We start from the raw sequence: 22,126 nt of genomic DNA, 5'->3' as shown, positions 1-22,126 counted from the left end.
TGATGTGGCACAACCATATTTCCAGTTTTGCGCGACATCATCCACCACGTCCTCTGCCTCTGCCTCGGCCTCGCCCGCCACCCCTTCCGCCTCGCCCGCCTCGGCCTCCAGGACCACCGCGACCCTTCTTGCCACCCTTGCCTTGGGGCCGGTCAAATGTCTCATAGAGTCTCTCTTCTCCAAAAGCCATCTCTGTGAAACGTAGATAGCTCGTAAAGCCACTGTCTACCACTGCCACGATTGCATTTCTCCAGCCGTGCTTGAGCCTCTTCTGCATGAAGCCCGGTCCTAATCCGGCGGCCATCCTCTCGTCCGGCGGATCCCAGGGCGTGGATTCTAGCAAAGCTGAGAGCTCTGTTATGGTTGGAACTGATGTCGTCCGTGCATTGACAACCGATATTCGGAAGTCGGGCGGTGGAGGACTGGCCTTGCTGAAGCTCGGCCGCGATTTGAAGACGTGGAAGAAGATGTCAAAAGGTGGCTGGGCAGGATTTGAGGCGTCGACATGTGGCGTTGGCTTGTGTCGCTGGATGAGGTGAAGCTGTTGGAAGACGGCCTTATAGGAACGGTACAGACCGGGTTTAAGTAAGGGTCCCTCGGCTGGGTACGATTTTGGTGGTTTCGCTGGATCGTTTGAAAGTAAAGACAAGAGCCAACCCCATATCGAGTCTGGCCTTGGGTTTTGAGTGAGAGCATCCGATTCTGTCGTTGCAAATGCCGCACGCAATACAAAATATCCGCATCGCCGCAAATTAGCATAGACCTGGTACTTCTCGAGTGAAATCTTTCCCCTTTCGCCATCCTTTCCAATGAACAATGAGTATGCTGCCTGGAAGCTCAAAGGGATGCCCATTTCTTCGCGCGAAATCTTGGTATCTTCATCGGATCCTTCCGTCTTCAGAGGGAAAACGTCCTTGATCTCGCGCTCCGGCCACCAAAGGTGCAAATCACCGCGTTCAACCAGATAAAGTGCTTCCTCGGGCAGCAACCACGTCCGGTCCCATGCTGGAGCAAAGTTGGCACCTCGGCCCTTCATGGCTCTTCCCATGGCCTTGAACATGGCGCCCTTGGCCTCTTCGACGACGACCACCCTGTCGCTCCATCCCAATTCCGTCTCTTCGCTGAAGTGGTTCGGAAAGTACCAGCCCCTGATATAGCTCGGAGGCGGATGTGTTCGCGTATAGCTGAGGGTATCGTGCATGGCTCTACGACTGGCCTCGAGGTAGCCCTCCTGTAGTCTCGTGCCGTGCGACTCAAAGTCCTTCTCGCCCTTTCGTATCGACTTTCCCGACACCTGCGTCTTCTGTAGCGCCGAGGCGAACTTGCGAAAGTCTTGGACTTCTTCGTCCAGCAGATCGTCTTCGGCCGTCGGCGGTGCTTCGTCGCCTTCCATGGTCGAGCCCACAGCGTGGGCGCCAGCTGCGGGCAGAGGCGCTGCCGTGGGATCCTCGTCGTCAAACGCCATGCTCCTCGTTATGCCAGCGGCGTGCGCAACAGGCCAATGGCGTAGATATTCTCGCCTCTTGAGGCCAACTGATGCGAATCGCGCTTCAAGAGTATGTATCGTGTTGAATTTGAACGCGGCGTAGGTTCTATGTACCTACCTGTTAGGTGTCACAGGTGCTATCCGTTATCCATCACAAAGCGAAACTTTTAAGTGGGTACCCTCTCGCTCGAGCTGCAGTTCAGCTCCGCGGTCTCTAGCGGCGAATGCATCCCGCCCTCCGCTCCGTAATTGTTGAATATGTCTTGGCATTTGGAAACCAGTCACATACATAATTGATGACTTGTTCAATTATGACCAAATCGAATAACCAGTCTTTTGTTTCCAGGCAAGCATATAAGATTATGAGTCATCTACTACACAATGAAATCTGTGTTGGGTTTGGACTCATTTGCCATATCATTGTACTTGGTCTGACTCTGTCCACAAACAATCTTTACGTGACAAACATTGACCGTGATATCATCTAGATATTTAAAAGAAAACGCTTTCCTGATCCTTGAACTTTTTTTTTCTGCTGCTACCTTTTGCTACCGTTCTATTAACATAGTGTTTTCTGTGCCTCCATTTGATATCATGCAAGGATTTACTTCTCGATACATGGTAAAACAAAATCAGTATCGATGACCGAATTACCTATTGTCATGAGAAGCATTGCTTCCACGTCGCCCACTTTCGGAATCAAAACTTCACCCGATGAGGACGGGGAGTACTGGCGATCTGATTTCTTGGCACCTGAAGTTGAAAACCAGATCCCTTGGCCGACTCCAGAAGCATTGACTACAGTACGTCGGCGACTGTTCCCCTCTATAACAGATGACAATTCTCGATATTTTGAATCTTGTATGTACTGTCTGTCATTTCCTTTATCCTCTGCTCTCCATTCTGATAAAATGCTTTACTTAGTTACAGACACCACCGTTTGAACGATGTGATCTTGAAATCCTGATGAAAAACCCCAAACATCGGATATGATCATGATATGCGTCGGATCACATCTTCTACTACAGCACCGAAGATGTGCTATGTGCGTTTGTATGCGCTGTCGCCTTGACCCTCTTTCTAGACTAACCTACTTTATCCGCCTATAATTACAGCCATCATGGCCTGGGCACTTGTCGGGTTTAAGACAATTGACACCGCGATACGCTTTTCGCATGGCAACACCTGCTAGAACAAGGCTCGATTTTCGATGAGGAGAATCCTCATAAGGAAGACTGGCACCCTGTAGCATTCTACTCAGAGACCCTCCAGGGCGCCGAGATGAATTACGGAATCCACGATCGGGAACTACTGGCAGTGGTACACGCCCTGCAATGCTGGCGCCCAGAGCTGATGGGTCTGCGAGATGCGAAGCCCTTCCTTATCGTTACCGATCATGAACCATTGATCTACTTCAGCACCAAACGAAAGATGAATCTTCGATAAGCCGGGTGGGCGGAAACGCTCTCACAGTACAACTTTGTCATCACGTATCGGCCGGGGAGGAGAACGTCTTGGCCGTTCCCATACCACAGTGGCCGAACCTCTATGTGGGCACGACGGAGACGCCCAGACTTTGTTATAACAGCAATACGAGAAAGACGAATTCTGCTTCTCGTTATATTTACTGACGCTCATCCAATATGTGTGGCAAACCGTCAGCCCGGTCGTCTAATGACTTGGTGTCAGAGATGTCGTCAATCTCTGGGGGACTGTCGTGACAATCCCTGTCAACTATCTCAGGACCGAACACAATAAGCATTTTATGACGTCCGACGAGATCCATGAACACCGCGGCCTATCCAATCAGATCCTCAATGCAACCTCGTCATCATTCTTGCTGCTGTAGTCCGCACACGGTACTATGCAGCAGTTCCGGGCAATTCCGGGAAATTTGCCTCTGTCAACTCTCCGCGACTGAGCGGTGTCAGTACCACATATTCAACAAACACGAATTTCCAAAAATGCCACAAGGTGGGCGGGAATAGATGATCTCAAATAAACGTATCTGGAGCCGAGACGTTTGCCATGCATAGCATCACTTGTCCGGGAATCAATTTTCTTGTAGTACGGAAGATGGATTGTCAATTATGCCGTGCATGAACTGGAATATAATTATAATATATCACGGCGCTATTGCTTTTTTCCCGTGGGTGCTAACAGCAAGGCTTGATTATACTTTGCAAAGGATTTTCAATCATAAAATTGAATGCAACGCAAGTCTTTTTAGTTTTGTTTTAGATTTATATAATTTCGTTATCTCTCCTTTTCCTCTCTTTTCCTCTCTTTTCCTCTCTTTTCCTCTCTTTTCCTCTCTTTTCCTCTCTTTTCCTCTCTTTTCTCTTCTTTCCTTTCTCTTTTCTCTTTTTCCTTTCTCTTTCTTTTCCTTTTTTTTCTTTTTCGTTTCTCTCTCTTTTTCTTTCTCTTTCTTCTTTTCTATTTCTTCTTTTTCTATTTCTCTCTCTTTTTTTTTATTTCTCTCTCTCTCTCTCTCTCTCTTATCTCTCTTTCTCCTTTTTTTCCTTCTTTCTTTTTAAATTTTCTCTTTATTTCTCCCCCTTACACCCCCCCTCCCTCTTTTTTTTCTCCCTTTCCCCTCATTTTTCCTTGTCCAAGCACTTGAGGCATGATAGATTCGAATTCTACTCGAGAATACAATTATTCACAAGAGCTCCCTAAAACACTTGTCATCTCTAGTGGTAGATCCTGAGTCGCATCAAGAGTAATGCAATAAAGCCCAACAACAATTGCGACCGAGTTTTGATAAGTTTCCTGAGTGATGGAATAACTGCATTTCATGAAAACTGCATTTTGCGGTGCATCAAACGTGATAAGATAGTTGGTCCCTCAAGACAACTCAGAAAGAGCATCGATTTGCAACTTGCTCGGACTAGCGCCTAGGTCCCCCAAATCACATAGCACACATCAGTGACGAGTACCAGACTCGCAGCTCCGTGGGATTCATGAGCGCAGACAGATGAATACGGAACCGACAAACACTTTTAGGTGTTGCTATAAAAAGTACGTACTACGTACGGTTCCCAGAGACAGGGACCAGGGCCGCTAAACTGTAGTGGGGCGACCCAAGCGAAGGGGACGCGCTTAGCGGGGTCCCACGGACTTGGGACTGAAACACTGGGATAAGAAGGAAAGCGCGATCATAGAACACTGAGTATAACCTCGTCGGCTTCAATCAATATCAAGACACGGAACAGTGCCGTAACCACAAAAAGAAGACGACTGGCACATAGCTAGTCGAAGAGCGCATCAACGTGGTGTCGTGCTGAATGGCCCGTGCACTATAGTCGCCAGTGACATGCCCATCTGGTCAATATGTCCATGTTGAGGTCAAAAATAATTGAAAAAAATTGAAAACACCAAATTCGATCGGGAGATCGTCGTTTCCTGATGAGAGTGGGATTCGAACCCACGCCATTACTGACTGCGGTAAACAGTTGACTCGAACAAGCGAACCAGACCTAAACACAGCGCCTTAGACCACTCGGCCATCTCACCGGTTGTTGTTGAAGATGGGGGCGTTATCTTAAACTAAGAAGGTGACAAGGGGGCGGTGGCTGATGTGGTGGGCTTACCTAGCCTGTGGAGGGGGCCAAGGCAAGGTTTGCTGCACCAAGAACTATGATTGCATGGTTCGCGGCGGATTCCACTTATCCATCTTGGTCGAGGAATACCAGGGCTGGAATTCGGAGTTATACTAATACAGCGGGAGGAATTGTCTTGAGTATACTGTCTATAAAGCACTGACTCGTGGCAATAGGAAATGCCCAGTAGGTGGGGCTGCGTTGTCTCAAGATTGCCTATATCTGCCGTGTGTCTTGACTTGTACAATTATGGTATACTTCGCAGGGAGAGCAACTTCGCAAAAGACTAATTTCTCTGCAGTTCAATATATTGTATAAGCCGTTTCAACAAAATAAAGCAGTAGCAATGGAATTGTTATGGGCGGACAGTTGCGGCAAGCAAGTGGTTTGCTCCAATTACTTGGCGCCCACCCAGAGAACTCAATTAACCATGTTGCACCAGAATGTCGACTCAAATGCATAGGAGGCCTCTCAGATCCATCTTTGTCAAAAACAAGCATTGAGATCTCAAGGTCAAGGTAGACTTGTATCCTGTATTTGTAGCCATACTGAATGGATTAGTCGAAGCAATGGATAACACTTGTTTTGCAAGAACTTTCGCTGTAGTTAAGAGTTCGCATGAGATCACCTCTCAATGCAATCCATACCGGTGTATGCCCGCTCTAGTTTGCAGGACTGAATTATTGCGCCTTTGAAAAGCCCGGCATACTGCCAGACAACTCTTGACCCAAGCAGCACAGCAGATGTTACGCGCAGCACGAGCTCGTATTTCTCATGATTATTCATTGACTTCGTGTCCGCTGCACGGAGCGGACCCGCAAGTGGGTTTGCGAGATATATGTACACGTGCGCGTAATGCACAAATTTATCCTCATGGCAACGGCCAAACCTGACCCAGATGGCAGCCGAACCATTCTCTACAAGATTCAAAATCGTCTAGGAGCGTTCCTTAACCCTAGACGTAATCAAGTTCACAATGAACTCCCCCAAACACAAAAGGCTCATAAAGTAGCCCCAAACTCCCAAGAGATAATGGCGCGTGGGAGATGCGCGCCCGAATGCGTGGCTGCTGAACCGCAAACATTCGTTTACAACGCCGATAGTCGTGATAAATGACCAATGCATGCCGTGAAAAGAAAAACGCCTGATCTATAGGCATCTCAGATCGTTCCGTCATTATCCAACGTGAGAAATCGGCATGCTAGCGGAGCTTTTCCTATAGGATTATCATTATTGCCATTAGGGCAAGACAGGATCCTCGGTTCGACTTCAAGACAGTGGCGAATTCGCGCCTCGATGACGTTGGCAAAACCAATATCCATAATTAAAGCAGTCTTCCGCTTCACATGAGCCCCAACGCGCAACGATGGTGCCTTGAGATTAAGTTGCTTCGACGCGTTGTGCTCATAAAACCATACGAGCGCAACTTCAAAGGTTGTGTGATAACCTTGAGTGTTCCTTGACATGTTCCACTCAAGGCCAACTGTGTGTACTCGGCGAGGCTGTGCTGCTGATGTACTTGGCTTGAGTTATGTAGTCGAAATATCCACCTCTTGGGGGGCTATCACTCGATCAGAGGCTTCTTCTGTCCACCAACCATGCATAGTCCCAAAGTTCTGAGCGCATTGTAATCGGTTGCTAGAACAATGTTTCTGGCGGGGAGCATGGGATTATGCGGGTCTACCGAAGAAGCATCCTTGGCGGCCTGCTCAATGGCGTCCATTTCTTCTTTGCATGCCTGGTGGTCCATGGGACATATCACGATGGGTTGGCGCAAGGTAATATCCTTGGCTGAGGTCATGGAGGCCTATCAAGAGTTAGCAGCTTGCTGATACACATCTCGGGCCAAAGCATATACCTTGATATTTAGGAAAAACTCAATCTTATAGAGGGTTGATGTTGTGGTAAAAGATGAGACTTCGTAGTTTGGAAAAGCGGGCTGACCCCTTCTGACGATACCCTGCGAATCCCTCAAGTCTCTGTGTGGAAAAATGACGCCCATATTGGTGACATAACCAGCCTCTGGGAGCTTTGTCCCAACCTGTTGGACATGCTTGTGCAGCCTATTTATTTCTTTCGTTGGCTCATCGCCCTCTGGGTTGTACGTAATCTCCTCCTCAATGGACAAGGTGATTTTTTGTATCGTGACCTTCCTAGCCTTGGACATCCAGTCGAGGTTTGGCGCAATCTTGATATAGACGGTAATGGGATCCATGGGCCCGTAGCTCCACCTTGGTAATGATATGCCAAGTGTGACTATATTGTCGGCAGTGGCAATCTTCGTCTCGGGCCGGTTGTACATTCCAAAGGTGGACAACGTATCATATCTCTGGAGAGGTATAGGAAATGCATACTTGTTTTGCTGGCTCGCTCCCTGCTGAACCGTCACCACTAGTTCGTAGTATGTCTCAGCCGTCCTGCTCGCAAGCTGTAACGATGCCGGCGGTATTCTTCTGTTGGTTTCCTCGCCTCCTCGACCGAATGGGATGAATAACACGAACGGCAAGTCCATGGCAATTACGCTTTCGGCTTCCCTCCCCGATGCACATCGGAATAGCAATAATTCTTTACCCACAACGTCTGTCGTGTCTCTTCTCGGTGTGCCCAGATGCTTCTTGGCAAGGTTTCTGGCGGCCGGATGTATTGTTTCTCTTCGCTGGAGACATATTCGCACAAGGGATACGGCCACTGGCGCCGAGTAGCCCTGCGACGGCCGAATCTCAACTTTGCCTTCTATTCTCGGCTACATTCGCACAAATGAAGTCAGTTTTCTGTATTGAAACGACGCAAGGCCTGAGAATTCGTCAAGGGATTGGTTGGCTTTGGCCTTGAGCACCCCCACATGCGCCGCAAAGTCCCATCTCATAAAGTTGGGGAGGAGGGGAAGGCGCTTGGTGGTGCATGAGCAACGACAAATTGCTGCCTCGTGCCTATAGAAAGACGACTCAAACTTACCAAGGTTGCCGAAATACCTGGATAGCCGACTAGAAAGCTGCTATTCGGCGGCCCGGAAACCCGCACTGAGGCAGGGATCCTATCTGTCATGATTTGTTTTCTCTGCGGAGACCCGAGAGTCTAGGACTACTGAGGGGTGAGCGGCTGTTACGGACGAGCCCTGTTCTGAACCCGATGCTGTAGCATGTATTCCGTTTTTGAGGCAGCCGGAGGGCGTCGGCGCCGGAGGAGAGGATATAGCCAAGATTGTCGTCGTTGCAGTCGTCGTCGTCGTCGTCGTCAAAAGGTGCGCAACGTCGAAAGTTGGTCATTACATGTCAGAACCGCCACTGCTAGGAGATGGGGGTTGCGCTGCTCCCAAAGTAAGCTTTGGGCTGTCGTCGTCCGTGGATGCGAATGTCGTCGCCGCCGCCGATAAATAGTTGTCGCAGACAAATAAATGTCTGAGTATCAGTGATCGATTGACTTGGGCAACGAGTGTCGCAGACCCAGTGTTCGTTTTTCGCACAGGTTGTGCTGTTCGCCTGTATTATTTGCTGCCACACTGGGCGGCACCTCGATGTTGCTGCTGCTGCTTTTGGATGATTTTCTCTCGCGCAGGCAGTTGGGCTGGCGGCTCTGTTTCGCTTTGTTTGGAAGAGCTCGGGGACTCTTTTGATGGGGCCCAGGCAAGGTAAGGCAAAGCCCCAGAAGCAAGGTCAAGGTAAGGATATGTGATAGGTGGTGCTTTTTAGCGATGGGGTAGGTAAAGCGGAGTGAGAACCACAGGCAGGTCGGTCAGAGTGTAGACAAAGTAGGTATGCAATCACACCTCCAGGTAGGTAGCAGGCAAGGAGTCAGGTAAAGAAAGGGCCAGCCCACCAACCAAGCCAGCAGCCACCTCAACACGGACGACTAGGTAATAACCGACTACAATGACAATAAAACGAACAAAGCAGATACCGACAAACAACGAAGCGGCAGCGGATCGCAGGCTACCGATGCAGCTAAGAACGGCGTACCCTCCGCTACTCTAAATTTCGACGGTTTGTTTCCAGCAAGGTAAATGCAAGGCAACGCAACGCAATCTGCAAGCGCGTACACACAAACATTCAGTCCATAGGTTTTTTTTTTTTTCTTGCTCTGGCTCTGTGCTGCTGTTGCTGCTCCAAAATCCTCCTCTTCTCTGTCCTGTCCCTCTACCTTAAAGATGAGTGTCTGATGGAGGGCCGGAACCGCGTAATTCTCACAGCTGGGAAGGGAAGTGCAGTTGACTGCAGGGATCAACTAACGCAAGACGGCTGGGATCGTCACCCTCCGGCTGCAAGCGTAGGTGATGGCAGACAAGGTACTCTGTAGAGGAGTGCTAATAAGGTCAAGGTAGGCTGATGAGCCTCTTTGCGACCTCGATAGTAGCAATAGGCAAGGTAGGATGGGTATTTTACTGGGCTGGGGTCCCAATTGTGCGTGCGGCTGGCGGTTGAGGAGGGGCACTGGGCAGCGTTGCGTCGGTGCTGATGCTGATCTGATGCCACTACAGGTACCGTACCTAGCACAACGCAACGATTGTTTCCTCCTCGCCGATGCTGCTCATCGGATCATGTTTCAATGTCAAGTACGAGAACGGTCGAAACTTGAGGGGAACCGAGGATTAATCGTGGGAGAGAAAAAAAAAAAAACTTTTACTTGTCCCTTTGAAAGATTCCGATCAAAGAACGCATTATTGGCTTTGCATTGAATACCTTGGATACATTCATCCCACTGCTTGCATGTATGTACTTATGTGTGCGGTAATATCACCGCCGATCAAAGCTGAACCTTGATGCTGCTGCTGCTGCTGATTGCGACCAGAGATTTGAATCATTGATTCACCTGTTCCTGGAAGGCCGTTCTTTGACGTAGATTGACGGGAATATTGGGAAAAGGCTTGCAGTTCCTGAAACATGGATTACAATGACTGGACTGCTCTATTCGATTAACGAGTGACTTGAGAAATCTGTCCCACTGGGCTACAATTCGTACATATGTACTATGAACTCTGTATATCGATTTTATGTCGAACAGTGCATCGTCGTAGGGTAGGATGCGATTATTAGTGTACTTTCTGCGTGGTCTTGTATGATGATGATTGCAGTGTGTGCCAAACTTTCGGGAATCAGGGACATTCCAGTTCGTTGGGCGTCCAGTCGGAAGCTCCGAACGAATATTCCACGTACATCGCAACGTTGGTAAATCCTTCGCATGTCAGCACCATGTGTATATGTGCGTGTGCGGCCGATGCATCCATTATTTGCGTCCTTCCACAAAATTTCCCTCGCTTTTGCTTTGCTGCGCTATGTTGGTAGGTTTGAGGGCATGGATGTACCTTGAGTTACCTCTATGACCTTGGTAGTAGTACCCCATTATCGATTGGGGGCCACAAATGCTGACGGGAACCACATTTCTAAGAGGTGGGGCAAATCGCCCAGGGTTGTTAGCCATTTGCCCACTGCATGCTGAAGAGAAGAAAATGGGTCTTTGATGACAACCCCATGCGCATCACATTTTCGTCTATCCCACGCTTGCCACGGTTATAAGCAGTACAGGGAATGTTGATATGAGTGTAAAGCTTTGATGGTCTTGAAGTCGTATGTCACGGCAGTGTCTATTGCTTCAAGAGAGCTGCTACAGTGCAGAGAAAGTCTGGTGATGGAATCATTCATTGCCCACCCCTCCACTTTCCCTCCTCGCTGCTATAACGTCATTGCTTTGAGCTTCGTCAGCTAGACAAGCTTGGAGCTCATGGAATTGCCAGTGCTGGCCATTGCTGGGAAGTGGTTGCTCATTCGTTCCAACTCCTGCCTAGGGTAAAAACCAATGCAATTCATTTGGATCCTTGTCATAAATGATTCCTTCAAGACATCTCATAGCAAATAGTCTAGACTTTACACTAGTTATCCAGATTAGCTACGTTATTACTCTAGCAGGCATAATAAGCTGAAGGAGTGCACACCAACGGCTGATTGCACAAAGTTCGAGCAACTGCTGCACCCAGCCAGCCAGCCACCAGCAGAAGACCTGCAACTTGTATCGATCTGCATCAAGCCACAATGCTTCTCACATCTGGATCTCCATTTTTTATAAATTAGTTTGTCGTACTGAACTTGAACATGTGCTGAAAGAAATTTGGATACTGAAGCCGTCCATTTGAGGCTCTGCTCGGTACATTATGGCCACATGGTTGAGTTGCAGCGCAATGTCAAATCCTGGTGGGTCTCCACCAGACACAGGTGCCACCAAAAAGTCAGAACTCGGCTTTCACTTCCACAGCCCAGACCATCAATCCAAGGCCCGAACCGGGACCATCTCTTTGTCCATAAACTGTATCAGCACCGTTTGGCGGCTTAGCATTCACCATGTCCGTTACGCTGCATACCAATCTGGGTGATTTGAAGATTGAGGTCTTTTGCGAGAGTGTCCCCAAAACAGCAGAGGTACAGTACACGCGCTTGCTTGGCAGTGCTCGAAAAGTGTCATCATCACCCAAGAGAGGAATAAAAGCTAAGACATGAAATAGAACTTTCTGGCCCTTTGTGCTTCTGGATACTATGACCACTCACCTTTCCACCGGCTGATACCCAACTTCATGGTGCAGACGGGCGGTCCTGCCAACCCGACGCCCGAGAACCCCAAGGGCGGGCAGTCCATCTGGGGCGGCACCTTTGAGGACGAGATTAGGCCGACCTTGAAGCACAACGCACGCGGCACCGTCTCCATGGCTAATAAGGGACCTGGCACCAATGGCTCGCAGTTCTTCATCACCTTTGACAAGGCGCCGCACCTGGACGGCTTGAACACTGTCTTTGGAAAGCTCCTGGGTGACGACAGCATTGCAGCGCTGGCCAAGATTGAGGCCGTTGAGGTGGACAAGAAGAGCAGGCCGAAAGAAAAGATCTTCATCGAGAAGGTCACTATCCATGCGAATCCCATTGCGTCATGAAGAGACGACAAGATACCCCCAGAAACAACTCGAGTTTAGTGCATACGAGTTTGCCATGATATTTCTGAATGCAGTGCTCTGCAAATTCATCACCCTCAGTTACCATGCTCTCAAAAGTCATACTGCTCAGAACAAGGCCAAGTGTCTCCATTAAACGACAGGATCCATGCACGGGCGATGACCTTTTCTTCACACATGATAGCGAGCAGCCCTTGCTTTCATTCTCCTATCCACCGGAATATAGCCTACCTTTTTATGATGGAGAAGCAAGTCATCATTGTTGTCAAGTCGCATATCTCTCACTTTGGAGAGTTTCATCATTTGAAAACCACCGGCTCGTGGAATCTGACTGCCGGACCTCACTAAGCCCTTCCACATTCATTGCTCAGTGCTTGGACAGCTTGGCCCAATAACTGATGAAAATGAAGGTAGCTAGAAGAGATCTATGATGACCAAGTATGGGGACATTTTGGATTCATAACTATGGACAAGACGACACGGGCCGATACAGACTCATGACGGTAGGGAATGTGGATGATTGTATATCGGTCTCGGCCGTCAACGAGTAGCTATCGCCAGTATAAAGCATATGTAGCCGAAAACGATTTATACCGCCGAATAGTAATTCATAGGGAAGATCTAGTGAAACAACGAGAACTCAAGTGCACATGTGAACGATGAATTCATTGACTTTCAAGGAGCTCTTTCTGGATGCGTGGCGCCGTCCAAATCACAAGGGCAAGAAGAAAAGAGAAAAGAGAAAAGAGAGAGAACAGGGGAACCATTGAGGAATCGTGTCAGTATGTCTATTTCAGGTCGGTGCTTGCATGGCAGAATCATCACCATTGTTGCTGATCGTCCCCCTTCGCGACTATGTCCATGTAAATGTCGTTGACCCTCGCTCTTGCCGGATCAGATTGAAGCCCATATTACCTGACTTGATGCTGCTCGGAAACAAAGATTGTGTGGTCAGTAAGGTAATGTAGCATTGAGTGCAGCACTGTGTCTCTAAATTTAGCCCAAATCGACGGCCGGACTGTGCCCAAGTAATGTAGGTTAGTTATGTGCTGTCTGCCCCCAAACCAAACCACAGAGTCCCCAACCTATTTCTATAGTCTAAGCCGGGTGGCTTACACATTGTACTTATAACGGCCATCTCAAACTACAATTCTTACACCATTTACCGTGCATCTGTACCAAATCATTGAGTTTGGTCTTCATTTGCCAAACAAACTGGAATAATCCATACAAATTTGGGCAAGGCAGGAGCGATTATTCCAACTTAAAAATAGGTCGAGCCTGCCTCAAACCTTCCCACGCCCCACCAGATTTTCCACAAGAAGTCTTGGGAGTACCCACCGATTCTGCCTCGACCTTCACTTTGCTTTTCTTCCCTCGAAGTTGTTCTGAAAAGCAAGGCAACACTCGTGCACCGCAACCCCCAGGGAGCAGAGACTTCGGTCGGCCTTCATCTGAGGATTTCTCTGCCGATTACCCCAATTCCTTCTGAAACACCCTTTCTGGAACCCGTTCTCTGATCTCGACATTCGTCGCGCACTCGCTCGGGTTTCATACAAGTGAGGCTGAACACCACTCCATACCTGTCATCAGTACCCGCGCAGTAGGTTGCGCGGCGCTGTAACGAACTACCGGACCACTGATCTCACCATGATTCACGAAGACGTCCCTGGCATGGAGGTCACCGTACAAATCAATGGCGTGGATGTGAAGGAGTACGATGCACCCGAAGCAGGCGACGAGGACAAGGACTACCCCACCATCACCAAGTACATTGAATCCATCGATGACGCCTTCTTTGCAGTCAACTTGAACATCAACAATCACTATGACTGGAGACATGGCAAGGCTAAACATTGTCTTAGCTGTGAGTGCTACGTTGATGGATGTTGGATCGGGGCCAGGGTCGTAAAAGAAGCTAGAGACATCTTGATTCGAGGACACCAATCTATCAACAATGCCGGTGAGGGAGAGCTCAGTAAACTTCAATTCGCCTCTATCCAGACAAGTCAGTCAAAATTGCGATGGACTCACTCCTTGGTCAGTGTCGCTAAACCATAGACAGTTGATGATGCAAAGAAGGAACGCGTCGAGAAAGACATGAAGGCTACCAAGAACTTGGGACTTATCGACGTCAAGCTGTACCGGGGAACTGAACATGGTGCTATTGCACACCAGGCAGAACGATCTCCCAAACGCGATAGGTTCGAGTTTGCAGAGAAGTCTCTAAAGGGAAAGGCAATCTCACATGGAACCACGTAAAGCAACATGGTGGTCTTACCTGCTTGTGATCAGCATGCTTACTGCTAATTAGTCTTCGTTCGAAGGAGCAAATCACCAAACCGTACTGGGTTGACTTTCGTCATCTTCCTGAAGATAATAAGCAGCCCATCGCCAGATTCCGATTTCTCTATAGATCGCGAGGTATGTCTTCGAAACGTTTCGAGTATTACGATTGACGTACTTAAGTATTCGGACAGATGCGTTGAAGCGGGAGATGATCATTCCTCGATCACCTACACCGTCTCCGCCAACTTTCAACGCACTATCTGACGCTGAATTGCGCCGTTTGGCAAGAGAACGTTTCAACCAGCTACAGGTATGAACATGCAAGGCAGACCTGCGATGGTACTAACACTGGGCAGGACTCGGCAGTCAAGAACGAAAGTAGTCGACCCATCAAGCGAGAGCTTGGTGAGGTCTACGATCTGACCGGCAGTACCGCCCCGAAGAAACAACGAAAGGGCAAGATGACTCGCTTGGAATCTGGTCGGAGAGTCGAAGTTATCGATCTGAGCGATGACGATGAGTGAAGTTAATGCCGGCAAACGGCGGCGAGGCGTGCGATGGTTCCATGAATGGAGTTATAATGAGCATCAAGTGACAGAGAACCCTCACCTTGCTAAGAAGCTTTTGTTAGAGGTAATGCAGCTTGACTGCATCTAGTTTGGCGTTTTTAGATGACCACATCAGTTAAAGGCGATGATGGTGGATGGTAGTATGATACCCTTGGCAGAGATGGAAACATTGTGCATGAAAACAGTGTTGCAGATACACGAAACGATATGGTTTGGGCCCTCAGCGGGTCTGTCATCAATGAGAATATGGCTCTATTTTTTGACAACGGCAAAGATGTACGCATGCAAAAACGTCCTGTAGTATACTGTAGGCTCGCCTCATAGCAGGTTGACGCACTAAATTCATCATATGCAGGTGCATCTGCACAAGCACTCTAGCTCAGAGTATTCTAGGACGATGCCATTAGCAGCAAATGATGCTCTAGATGGTATCGGGTTGCAACCATCACAGCGCGCCCTGAGTGGTCTGTTGAGTATACAACACGGCACGCATGTCGACTCTTGATACAACACTGAGTAATGTCCTTATTTGTGTTTCCGAGTGGTGCTCTCAGTACCTGCTTCCAGTCACTGATCACCAACGATATTGGCTCTATGTTTCATCACTTGGCGCAATGTAAAAGACCTAGAGCAGTCAGTCGATCTGCGCACAATATGATCCAAGTTGCGACATGACATACGGGCAACTTGGATTCATTGAGACGTGGCCAGGGGTCTCGCGTAGAGAGTCTCGCAACTGTTTGAGCGTCATGATATTCGGAACTGAAAGTCATCCTGAGTATTTTAATCGTTGGTTCCAACCTCAAGGTCCAGCTGCCTGCCATTCGAGATCTCGTAGTCGGCAAGCGTGATCATATCCTTGAGAGGGCGCTCGCCCTGCTTCTGCAGCTTGATCTCCTCGGGCTTGCGGCCAATACGCGAGGCAACGAGGATCTTGAACTGGCCGACCGTATCAGAGGGTAGACACGGGATCGCCTCTTTAGTTCCCAGTCTGTCATTGACGTAGACGACAATGAAGCCCTCGACGGGCACCGTTTGCTTGGGCGCTGCTCGCTTGGGCGGCTTTGACGTGTCCTCCCTGTCACGTCTCGAGCCGCCGCCGCCACCCTCTCTTCGACCGCCATCTCTGTAGTTGCTGCCACCTCTACCACCATCCCGACGACGATCGTCATTATCGTCTCTAGGTCGGCGCCGTGGCGACCTCGATCGATCCCGGTACCCTCTAAAGGAGCCACCGCCTCCGCCGCCGCGGCGGTCGTCGTCTCTGTCGTCCCGGCTTCGGTCCTGGTCGTCGCGGCGCTTGTCCTTGTACGCGAAACCTCCAAAGTTCTTCTTCTTGGGCCGCGGCCTATCCTCCCTCCTGTCACTGCGATCTCTGTCCTCGTGCCTCCGCGGCGAACGACTGCGACTTCGCCTGTGCTGCTGCTGCTGTGGTGGTGGAGAGTCGCGCGGGGGTCGTGTCCGCGATCCTGCTGCCTCGGCGTCTGACATGTTTGCGCGCTGGCCTCTGCCGACTCTTTTGATCTTGAATTTCTTTCTTTTACGTTGTGTGAGTGAAAGTCGAGTCTAGATTGCTTGGGGGAAGAAATGTTCAGGTGTCGGGGCGTATTTTGTTTTTGCGCCTGGCTCCCGCAGAAAAAGAGCTTGGGGACGTCACTGCTAAACGTGCATGCCCAAAGTTGGGTTGGTGGAGTGGCCGGGGTTTTTGTTCTTTTTTAGTGGATCGCTCAACACTAGAGCCGCCAAGCTACTGGAGTCTGGACTCTTGTGCCAGGTACCCGTGACATGCCTCTGGGACGGCACCTAGACGATATTGAATAATCACTCTTGTCAATATTTTTTCCCTCGAATCATCTTGAGACAATGTTCAGATTGTCAATTATGGATATGAGCTCAACAGAGAAATCAAAATCATATCAAAAACTAGGTATCTATCATCATCAGCATGCCCACTACTATGTAAATGGCATCCATGAATGTCTTGGTACACACTTGTGTATGCTAACTTCAAGTCAATTGATTGTAGGGTGGGTTGTCTTCGATATACACGTTGAATACTGTGGAATGAGAGTCTTGTGGAAGACTATTCTTGGAAGCAGTACCAGGGCCCGGTCAATATGTATTGAATATTCAGCAAAGGGCGTACATTATGAAAGCTAATTTGTATATCATTTGTACAAGGATATTTTACCTGGAACCACTGGTTGCCCATGTCTTGAACGGCCACAGCTTGAGTATGAACATGACACTTTCGTTCCGACCGGCTATCATACGGTGTGTAAGACATCACATGGCCAACAGAAATCTTCGCATAATTGGACAAAGCCTTTGTGTTCTTCGTCTTCTCATTGTGGCCTTGTGCCAAATGGTCGTGCAGTCTAGTCCGTTTTGTTAGCTTTGTGCCTGGGAAAAGCACAAATTACTTGTATTGTGTACCGGTATGGACAAACGTTTCGTGAATAAACGAGGCTGTCGTCACATTACAGATCCATGTATAATGGTGAACAAGAACTATGTTGTAGTACATAGTACGGATAGCTACAAAGAGAGTGGCTAAAACCAGACTATATGCACAATAAACCGTTCCTTGTTCCTGGGAAGCTCCACCGCAAGAGCATCCTCACAGAGGCTTTCTGTTCAAGAACAACTCTTTAGGTTTGTATTGACACAATGCCATTCATTTCTTGAACTTCTCCTCCTCCTCGTCTATATAAAAGGCCAGGCTGCTGACCATTGGTCTCTTCTCTTTTCTCCAATCTACACACACAGTTCTCTGAGGAATCTGACTTAAAAAAAAATAAACAAACGTTCTTCAGCAAAACGCACAAAGTAAAACTTCTACACCAGAATTTAAGGATCATGGCTTCCTGTCGTGCCCCCAGCTATTCCTCCGATAGCTCGGACAGTTCCGACCTACCGGATCGTCGTCATGAGGCTCGTGGTCGTACCCGCCGTAGACCAGGGGCTGGCCGGTTTGGTAAGACCAAGGCAGGCAGAATATCCAAGCCGTTGCCCAAGACAAAGACTGTGAAAATCGCTGAGGGACCCAAGGGCAAAGATACCAAGGGCAAAGGACGTGTCATCAAGGGCAGGACCCGAGAAGATAGCCCGCACCCGGGTCATTTTACTGGCTCGTCTCCGGGTTCATCTTCCGGTTCGTTTTCCGGTTCATCTTCCGGTTCGCCTTCCGGCTCGTCTTCTGGTTCGTTCTCTGGATTTGGTGATCCTCCTGTAGAGTCTAGGGTGGATCACCTCGAGCTGCAGCTTCGTCTACAACAGGTTGAGCTGACTGAGCACAAGCGCCTCCTGGCTGAGGTCGACCAGAAGATTTTGGATTCTGCGTGTCGCTGCCCTGATGAAGACAATGGCTGCAAGTGCAACCAGGACAACGCCGGAGGTGTCGACCGCGCCGAGATTGATGAGATAAAGAGACGACTCAATCAAACGCATGTTCTTGCAGAGGACGTCGCGGATGCCATATGGGATCTTCATGATGATACAATGGAGGCGTTGGAGGATATGCACGGGCGCCTCGACCACACGCAAAGCCTTGCTGAGGAACCCGCCAACGCCGTCCGGGATCTTCGGGAGAACGGGACTTCAGAGGTTGAAACTTTGCATCGGCGGATCGATGATCATGAGGACGACGAAGCTGGACAGTTTCAAGACATGATTCAGCGGATCGATGAGCTGGAGGGACGTCTTCGCGTCTTGGAGACTGGGCCACCGAGCACGCCATCTGGTCTGCCAACACCCGCTCCTGGTGAAAGACGCCCTGCGATTGATTTTGGTCTCGGTGGAGGTCTGCGACCAGGCCACGGTCCAGAAAACCCCATTCGCTCTCCGATTGCCTCTGACTCCCGTGGACCTTCGGTACCTAGCAGCGGGGGACCCCCTCCGATTGCCTCTGATTTTGGTTGGTGTGGAGTTGGACGTCTAGGACGTCTGGGACGAGGCGACGGTCCACCTCGCATCGTCTCTCGTCCCCGTAGACCTTCGGTACCTAGCAGCGGGACACCTCGTCCGATCGCCTCTGGTTCACATGGTCCTTTCGTACCGGAGGTTTGGCCCAGCATATGTGGAGGTCTGCGACCCCCTCCGAGCGCCTCTGGTTCACATGGTCCTTCCGTACCGGAGGCTGGCCCCAACATGCCTGGTGGGCCCGTGGTTCCCGATGCCGGTCCGACCAGGCCGACTTGCCCTTGCGAACCCTGTGACTGTGTACAGGAGACTCTGCCTGAGCCACCTTCAAATGATAAGCCCCCGAGCATCAAATCGTCGTCTGGTAAGGCTAACTCAAGTGACGGATCAACTTCAGGTGAAAGCTCTTCCTCCAGCGAAGAGGATGACACTTCAGATATGGATTATCTTGATCACTCAGACAGCGGTATGTCGGGAGCATAGACCAGTCCCTCCGGGATAATCTTGGGTGGCAGTGTGCCCGATTGTATTCTGCACGCTCCCAAAAAGTAAAAAAGGTTTGAGTAGACTCCCTTTTGTCGCCCTTTGGCCCGTCCTTGCGGCGGAACAATAAATGCTGCAATGTTACCTCTATTTGGATGGGCCCGAGAAGATGTCGAGAATATTTGTCGGGTACTACGAACAAGTGGCTAGTATCTGAAAATAACTCCATCGGAAGGACCCTGGAAATGCCGAGGTTTTCATGGCAACCAGGTTTGATCTCCAAATTTTTCATTATTTCTAAAGATTCCGTAGGTAAGTAAATGAAAAAAAGTGTCCAAGACTGTTCAAATATTGATGCAATTCTTGTCATAATCTTTCTACCATCTTGATGATTGTGGCCACAGTGAAATGATAAGAGGTGATGTAGAGAAAGGTATAGTATATTGTCTTGATTCTGTAAATAGCAAAAGGACCGAGTAACCTCCTTACATATCCCCTAAAAACAAATACCAAAACCATACTAAAACCACACCAACTAATCTACTAATAAACTTTGACCGGCATCTGGAACCTTTTTCGCCCACTCAGGAACCAGTCACCAAGAGCCAGCACTATGATACCGCCAAATATCGGACCGGCGTAGTTCATATTGTCCGAGCTGACAGGCAGAACGGAAGGGAACGGCATCCATGTTACCATGAACAACAAGTAGCACAAGGCAAAAATATTGACAGGAATACCAAAAGTGCCCATCTTGAACGGACCGTATGGCGGCTCGGGACCTCGAAGTTTGCGCCAGAGGAGAAAGGAGATGGGAAGAATGTAGGAAGCGTATATGCCCAAAGTCTGGAGGGAGATGATGGCGTTAAAGGCCGTGACACTGCCAATGTAGATGAGCGATAGCAACACGACCATGATGCCCACGAGCAGAAGCGCATTGGTCGGCACCCGCAGTCCCGGGTGCACGTAGCCAAAGAAGCCCGAGAACGGCAGCCCATTGTCGCGGGCAAAGGCCCATACCAGCCGCGACACGGAGGCGAAGCAGTTGAAGGTGGCGCAGTAGCAAATCAGGGCCACGAGGGTGACCAGGATATTGGTGGCCGGCTTGGAGCCCGTGGCATTGTACACCACATAGACCAGCGGCAGCGGTGCGCTAGCCAAGTCGTCGACGGGCCCAATGAAGAAGAGCAGGACGAGCACAAAGGTGGCAACCATGATAGAGTTGGTGGTGCTGGCGACAATAATGCTTCGGGGTACATTGATGCGAACATTTTTGACCTCGTCACCTGTGAGATCACGGTCAGTTCCCTTTCAAAGAGGGCAAGAAGGGACAGGCATGGTATGTTACTCATGTGTATGATGCTGTCAATGCCAGACAGAGAAAATGCAGCCGGGAGCAAGCCTAGACACCAGGCGATCCCTGGATTGGACCATCCGCTGACATCATGTGTCAAGGTCTTGAAAACGAAATCATTATCGCTTCTAGTGCCTCCGGATGCAAGAACTGCAATGTATACGACAAAGAGACAGATGTGCAAGACTCCTGCAAGTGCCTCAACAGAGCTCAGTACTTTGCGGAACCAGAGGTTGCACAGTAACGGTAGGACCATTGTGCCAATCATCAACAGACTGGTGTGCCAACGCTCTGGCACATATGTCTCCTTGTTGAACATGATCAGCGAGGTTATCATGGTGGCCAAGCTCGATGTTGGTGCCGCGCAGACAAAGCACCAAGCGGAAACCGTCATCCATCCTGTATAGCCATGTTAGTATGGACGGTAAAAATCCACAAGTGACAACCTCTACATGCCTTGCACTACATTGATCAAAAGTTAGCAACTATGTATGAGAACCCCATTATATACGGAAATATGACTTACTCAAGCCCCAGAATCTCGGAGCTGCAGGTGCCAGATTAGCACTCCAGCGATACTGGGCGCCCACGGTTGGATCACTGTCACATTTGAGAATTTACAAGAGGCGAGATGCATGTGGTCGACAGACTCACATTGAAGCCAGCTCGGCCAAAGAAAAACCAATAGATATCGTGCCAATAGCAGCTAGAATGCTTCCGTAGAACATCGAGGCCGGGCCGCCGTTGAGCAGGGCAAACTGAAACGTCCAGGAGAATGATTCCCAAGAAGCCAGTAGGACAATGCCAAACAAAACAATGGTTGGCAACTTGATATATCTCTGATACAACTATTAGTGAACAATGATTTGCGACACCATATTGATTAGAAATTATGCTTGCCTCCAAGGAGTGGCTGCCATGCCCTTCTTCTTCCAAGTCTGTCTGCGTAGTATCACTGGAATTTTCTTTTTCAATAAATTCATGATTCCCAGTCGCCACTTGCCTGCCGAGGACGGTCACTTTTTCAGCTGACATTATTGAGAGATACTCGGAAAGAGTATGAAAACCTGGAGGACGAATACTTGAAAATTACGGCAAAACAATTTGACTTGAAAGAATAGAATGATTAGAAAATATTTCTTTCCTGGGATGGGAGTACGGCTGATCAAAGGTGCACACGAAGTCTACAGCTGGGCCCGTGATGATTATCTGTAGCGATTTGCTGCAATATGCAATGTGGTTACACCACATATCACAACGGGCTACTCTCTGCGCATCGGTAAACTCAATGTGCCAGCGATAAGCGGCACTTGAGAATACATCTGCCGCAGACGGTAAACGCACTAAATGTGCAAGCGACGTCCATACCAAAATGAAATCCCTGAGTGTACAAGTGAAGGTTGCGGCGATGATGACACCCTTGACATGATGTGATTTCTGCATGCGTTGATCTACAAATTTGTATTGTATATTAAAGTACAAGTTTAGGGA

The 22,126-nt window shown here is 49.2% G+C and overlaps 7 protein-coding genes across 7 annotated transcripts; 3 read left to right on the top strand and 4 right to left on the bottom strand.

Moving 5' to 3' along the window:
- Positions 1–37: 37 nt before the first annotated feature.
- PFICI_09176 (uncharacterized protein) lies at positions 38–1,465 on the bottom strand (the record flags this gene model as incomplete). The annotated part of the gene is made up of 1 exon (XM_007837757.1): positions 38–1,465. The coding sequence occupies one exon, from the start codon at positions 1,463–1,465 to the stop codon at positions 38–40; it is 1,428 nt and encodes a 475-aa protein (XP_007835948.1).
- Positions 1,466–6,652: 5,187 nt separating this feature from the next.
- On the bottom strand, positions 6,653–8,133 carry PFICI_09175 (uncharacterized protein; the record flags this gene model as incomplete). Its single annotated transcript, XM_007837756.1, has 3 exons — positions 6,653–6,895; positions 6,947–7,831; positions 8,044–8,133. The coding sequence occupies 3 exons, from the start codon at positions 8,131–8,133 to the stop codon at positions 6,653–6,655; spliced, it is 1,218 nt and encodes a 405-aa protein (XP_007835947.1).
- Positions 8,134–11,417: 3,284 nt separating this feature from the next.
- On the top strand, positions 11,418–12,001 carry PFICI_09174 (Peptidyl-prolyl cis-trans isomerase-like 3; the record flags this gene model as incomplete). Its single annotated transcript, XM_007837755.1, has 2 exons — positions 11,418–11,495; positions 11,579–12,001. The coding sequence occupies 2 exons, from the start codon at positions 11,418–11,420 to the stop codon at positions 11,999–12,001; spliced, it is 501 nt and encodes a 166-aa protein (XP_007835946.1).
- Positions 12,002–13,669: 1,668 nt separating this feature from the next.
- PFICI_09173 (uncharacterized protein) lies at positions 13,670–14,832 on the top strand (the record flags this gene model as incomplete). The annotated part of the gene is made up of 5 exons (XM_007837754.1): positions 13,670–14,027; positions 14,085–14,277; positions 14,334–14,443; positions 14,500–14,618; positions 14,665–14,832. 5 exons carry the CDS (start codon positions 13,670–13,672, stop codon positions 14,830–14,832), a joined length of 948 nt encoding a protein of 315 aa, XP_007835945.1.
- An 828-nt stretch (positions 14,833–15,660) lies between these two features.
- On the bottom strand, positions 15,661–16,368 carry PFICI_09172 (uncharacterized protein; the record flags this gene model as incomplete). The annotated part of the gene is made up of 1 exon (XM_007837753.1): positions 15,661–16,368. One exon carries the CDS (start codon positions 16,366–16,368, stop codon positions 15,661–15,663), a length of 708 nt encoding a protein of 235 aa, XP_007835944.1.
- Positions 16,369–17,736: 1,368 nt separating this feature from the next.
- On the top strand, positions 17,737–19,281 carry PFICI_09171 (uncharacterized protein; the record flags this gene model as incomplete). The annotated part of the gene is made up of 1 exon (XM_007837752.1): positions 17,737–19,281. The coding sequence occupies one exon, from the start codon at positions 17,737–17,739 to the stop codon at positions 19,279–19,281; it is 1,545 nt and encodes a 514-aa protein (XP_007835943.1).
- Positions 19,282–19,824: 543 nt separating this feature from the next.
- Positions 19,825–20,954, bottom strand: PFICI_09170 (uncharacterized protein; the record flags this gene model as incomplete). The annotated part of the gene is made up of 2 exons (XM_007837751.1): positions 19,825–20,567; positions 20,912–20,954. 2 exons carry the CDS (start codon positions 20,952–20,954, stop codon positions 19,825–19,827), a joined length of 786 nt encoding a protein of 261 aa, XP_007835942.1.
- Positions 20,955–22,126: the final 1,172 nt, after the last annotated feature.

Source organism: Pestalotiopsis fici (assembly GCF_000516985.1).
Source record: "Pestalotiopsis fici W106-1 unplaced genomic scaffold PFICI_Scf_6, whole genome shotgun sequence".
NCBI classification, from domain to species: Eukaryota; Fungi; Ascomycota; class Sordariomycetes; order Amphisphaeriales; family Sporocadaceae; genus Pestalotiopsis; species Pestalotiopsis fici.
This window is presented reverse-complemented; position numbering and strand designations above follow the sequence as displayed.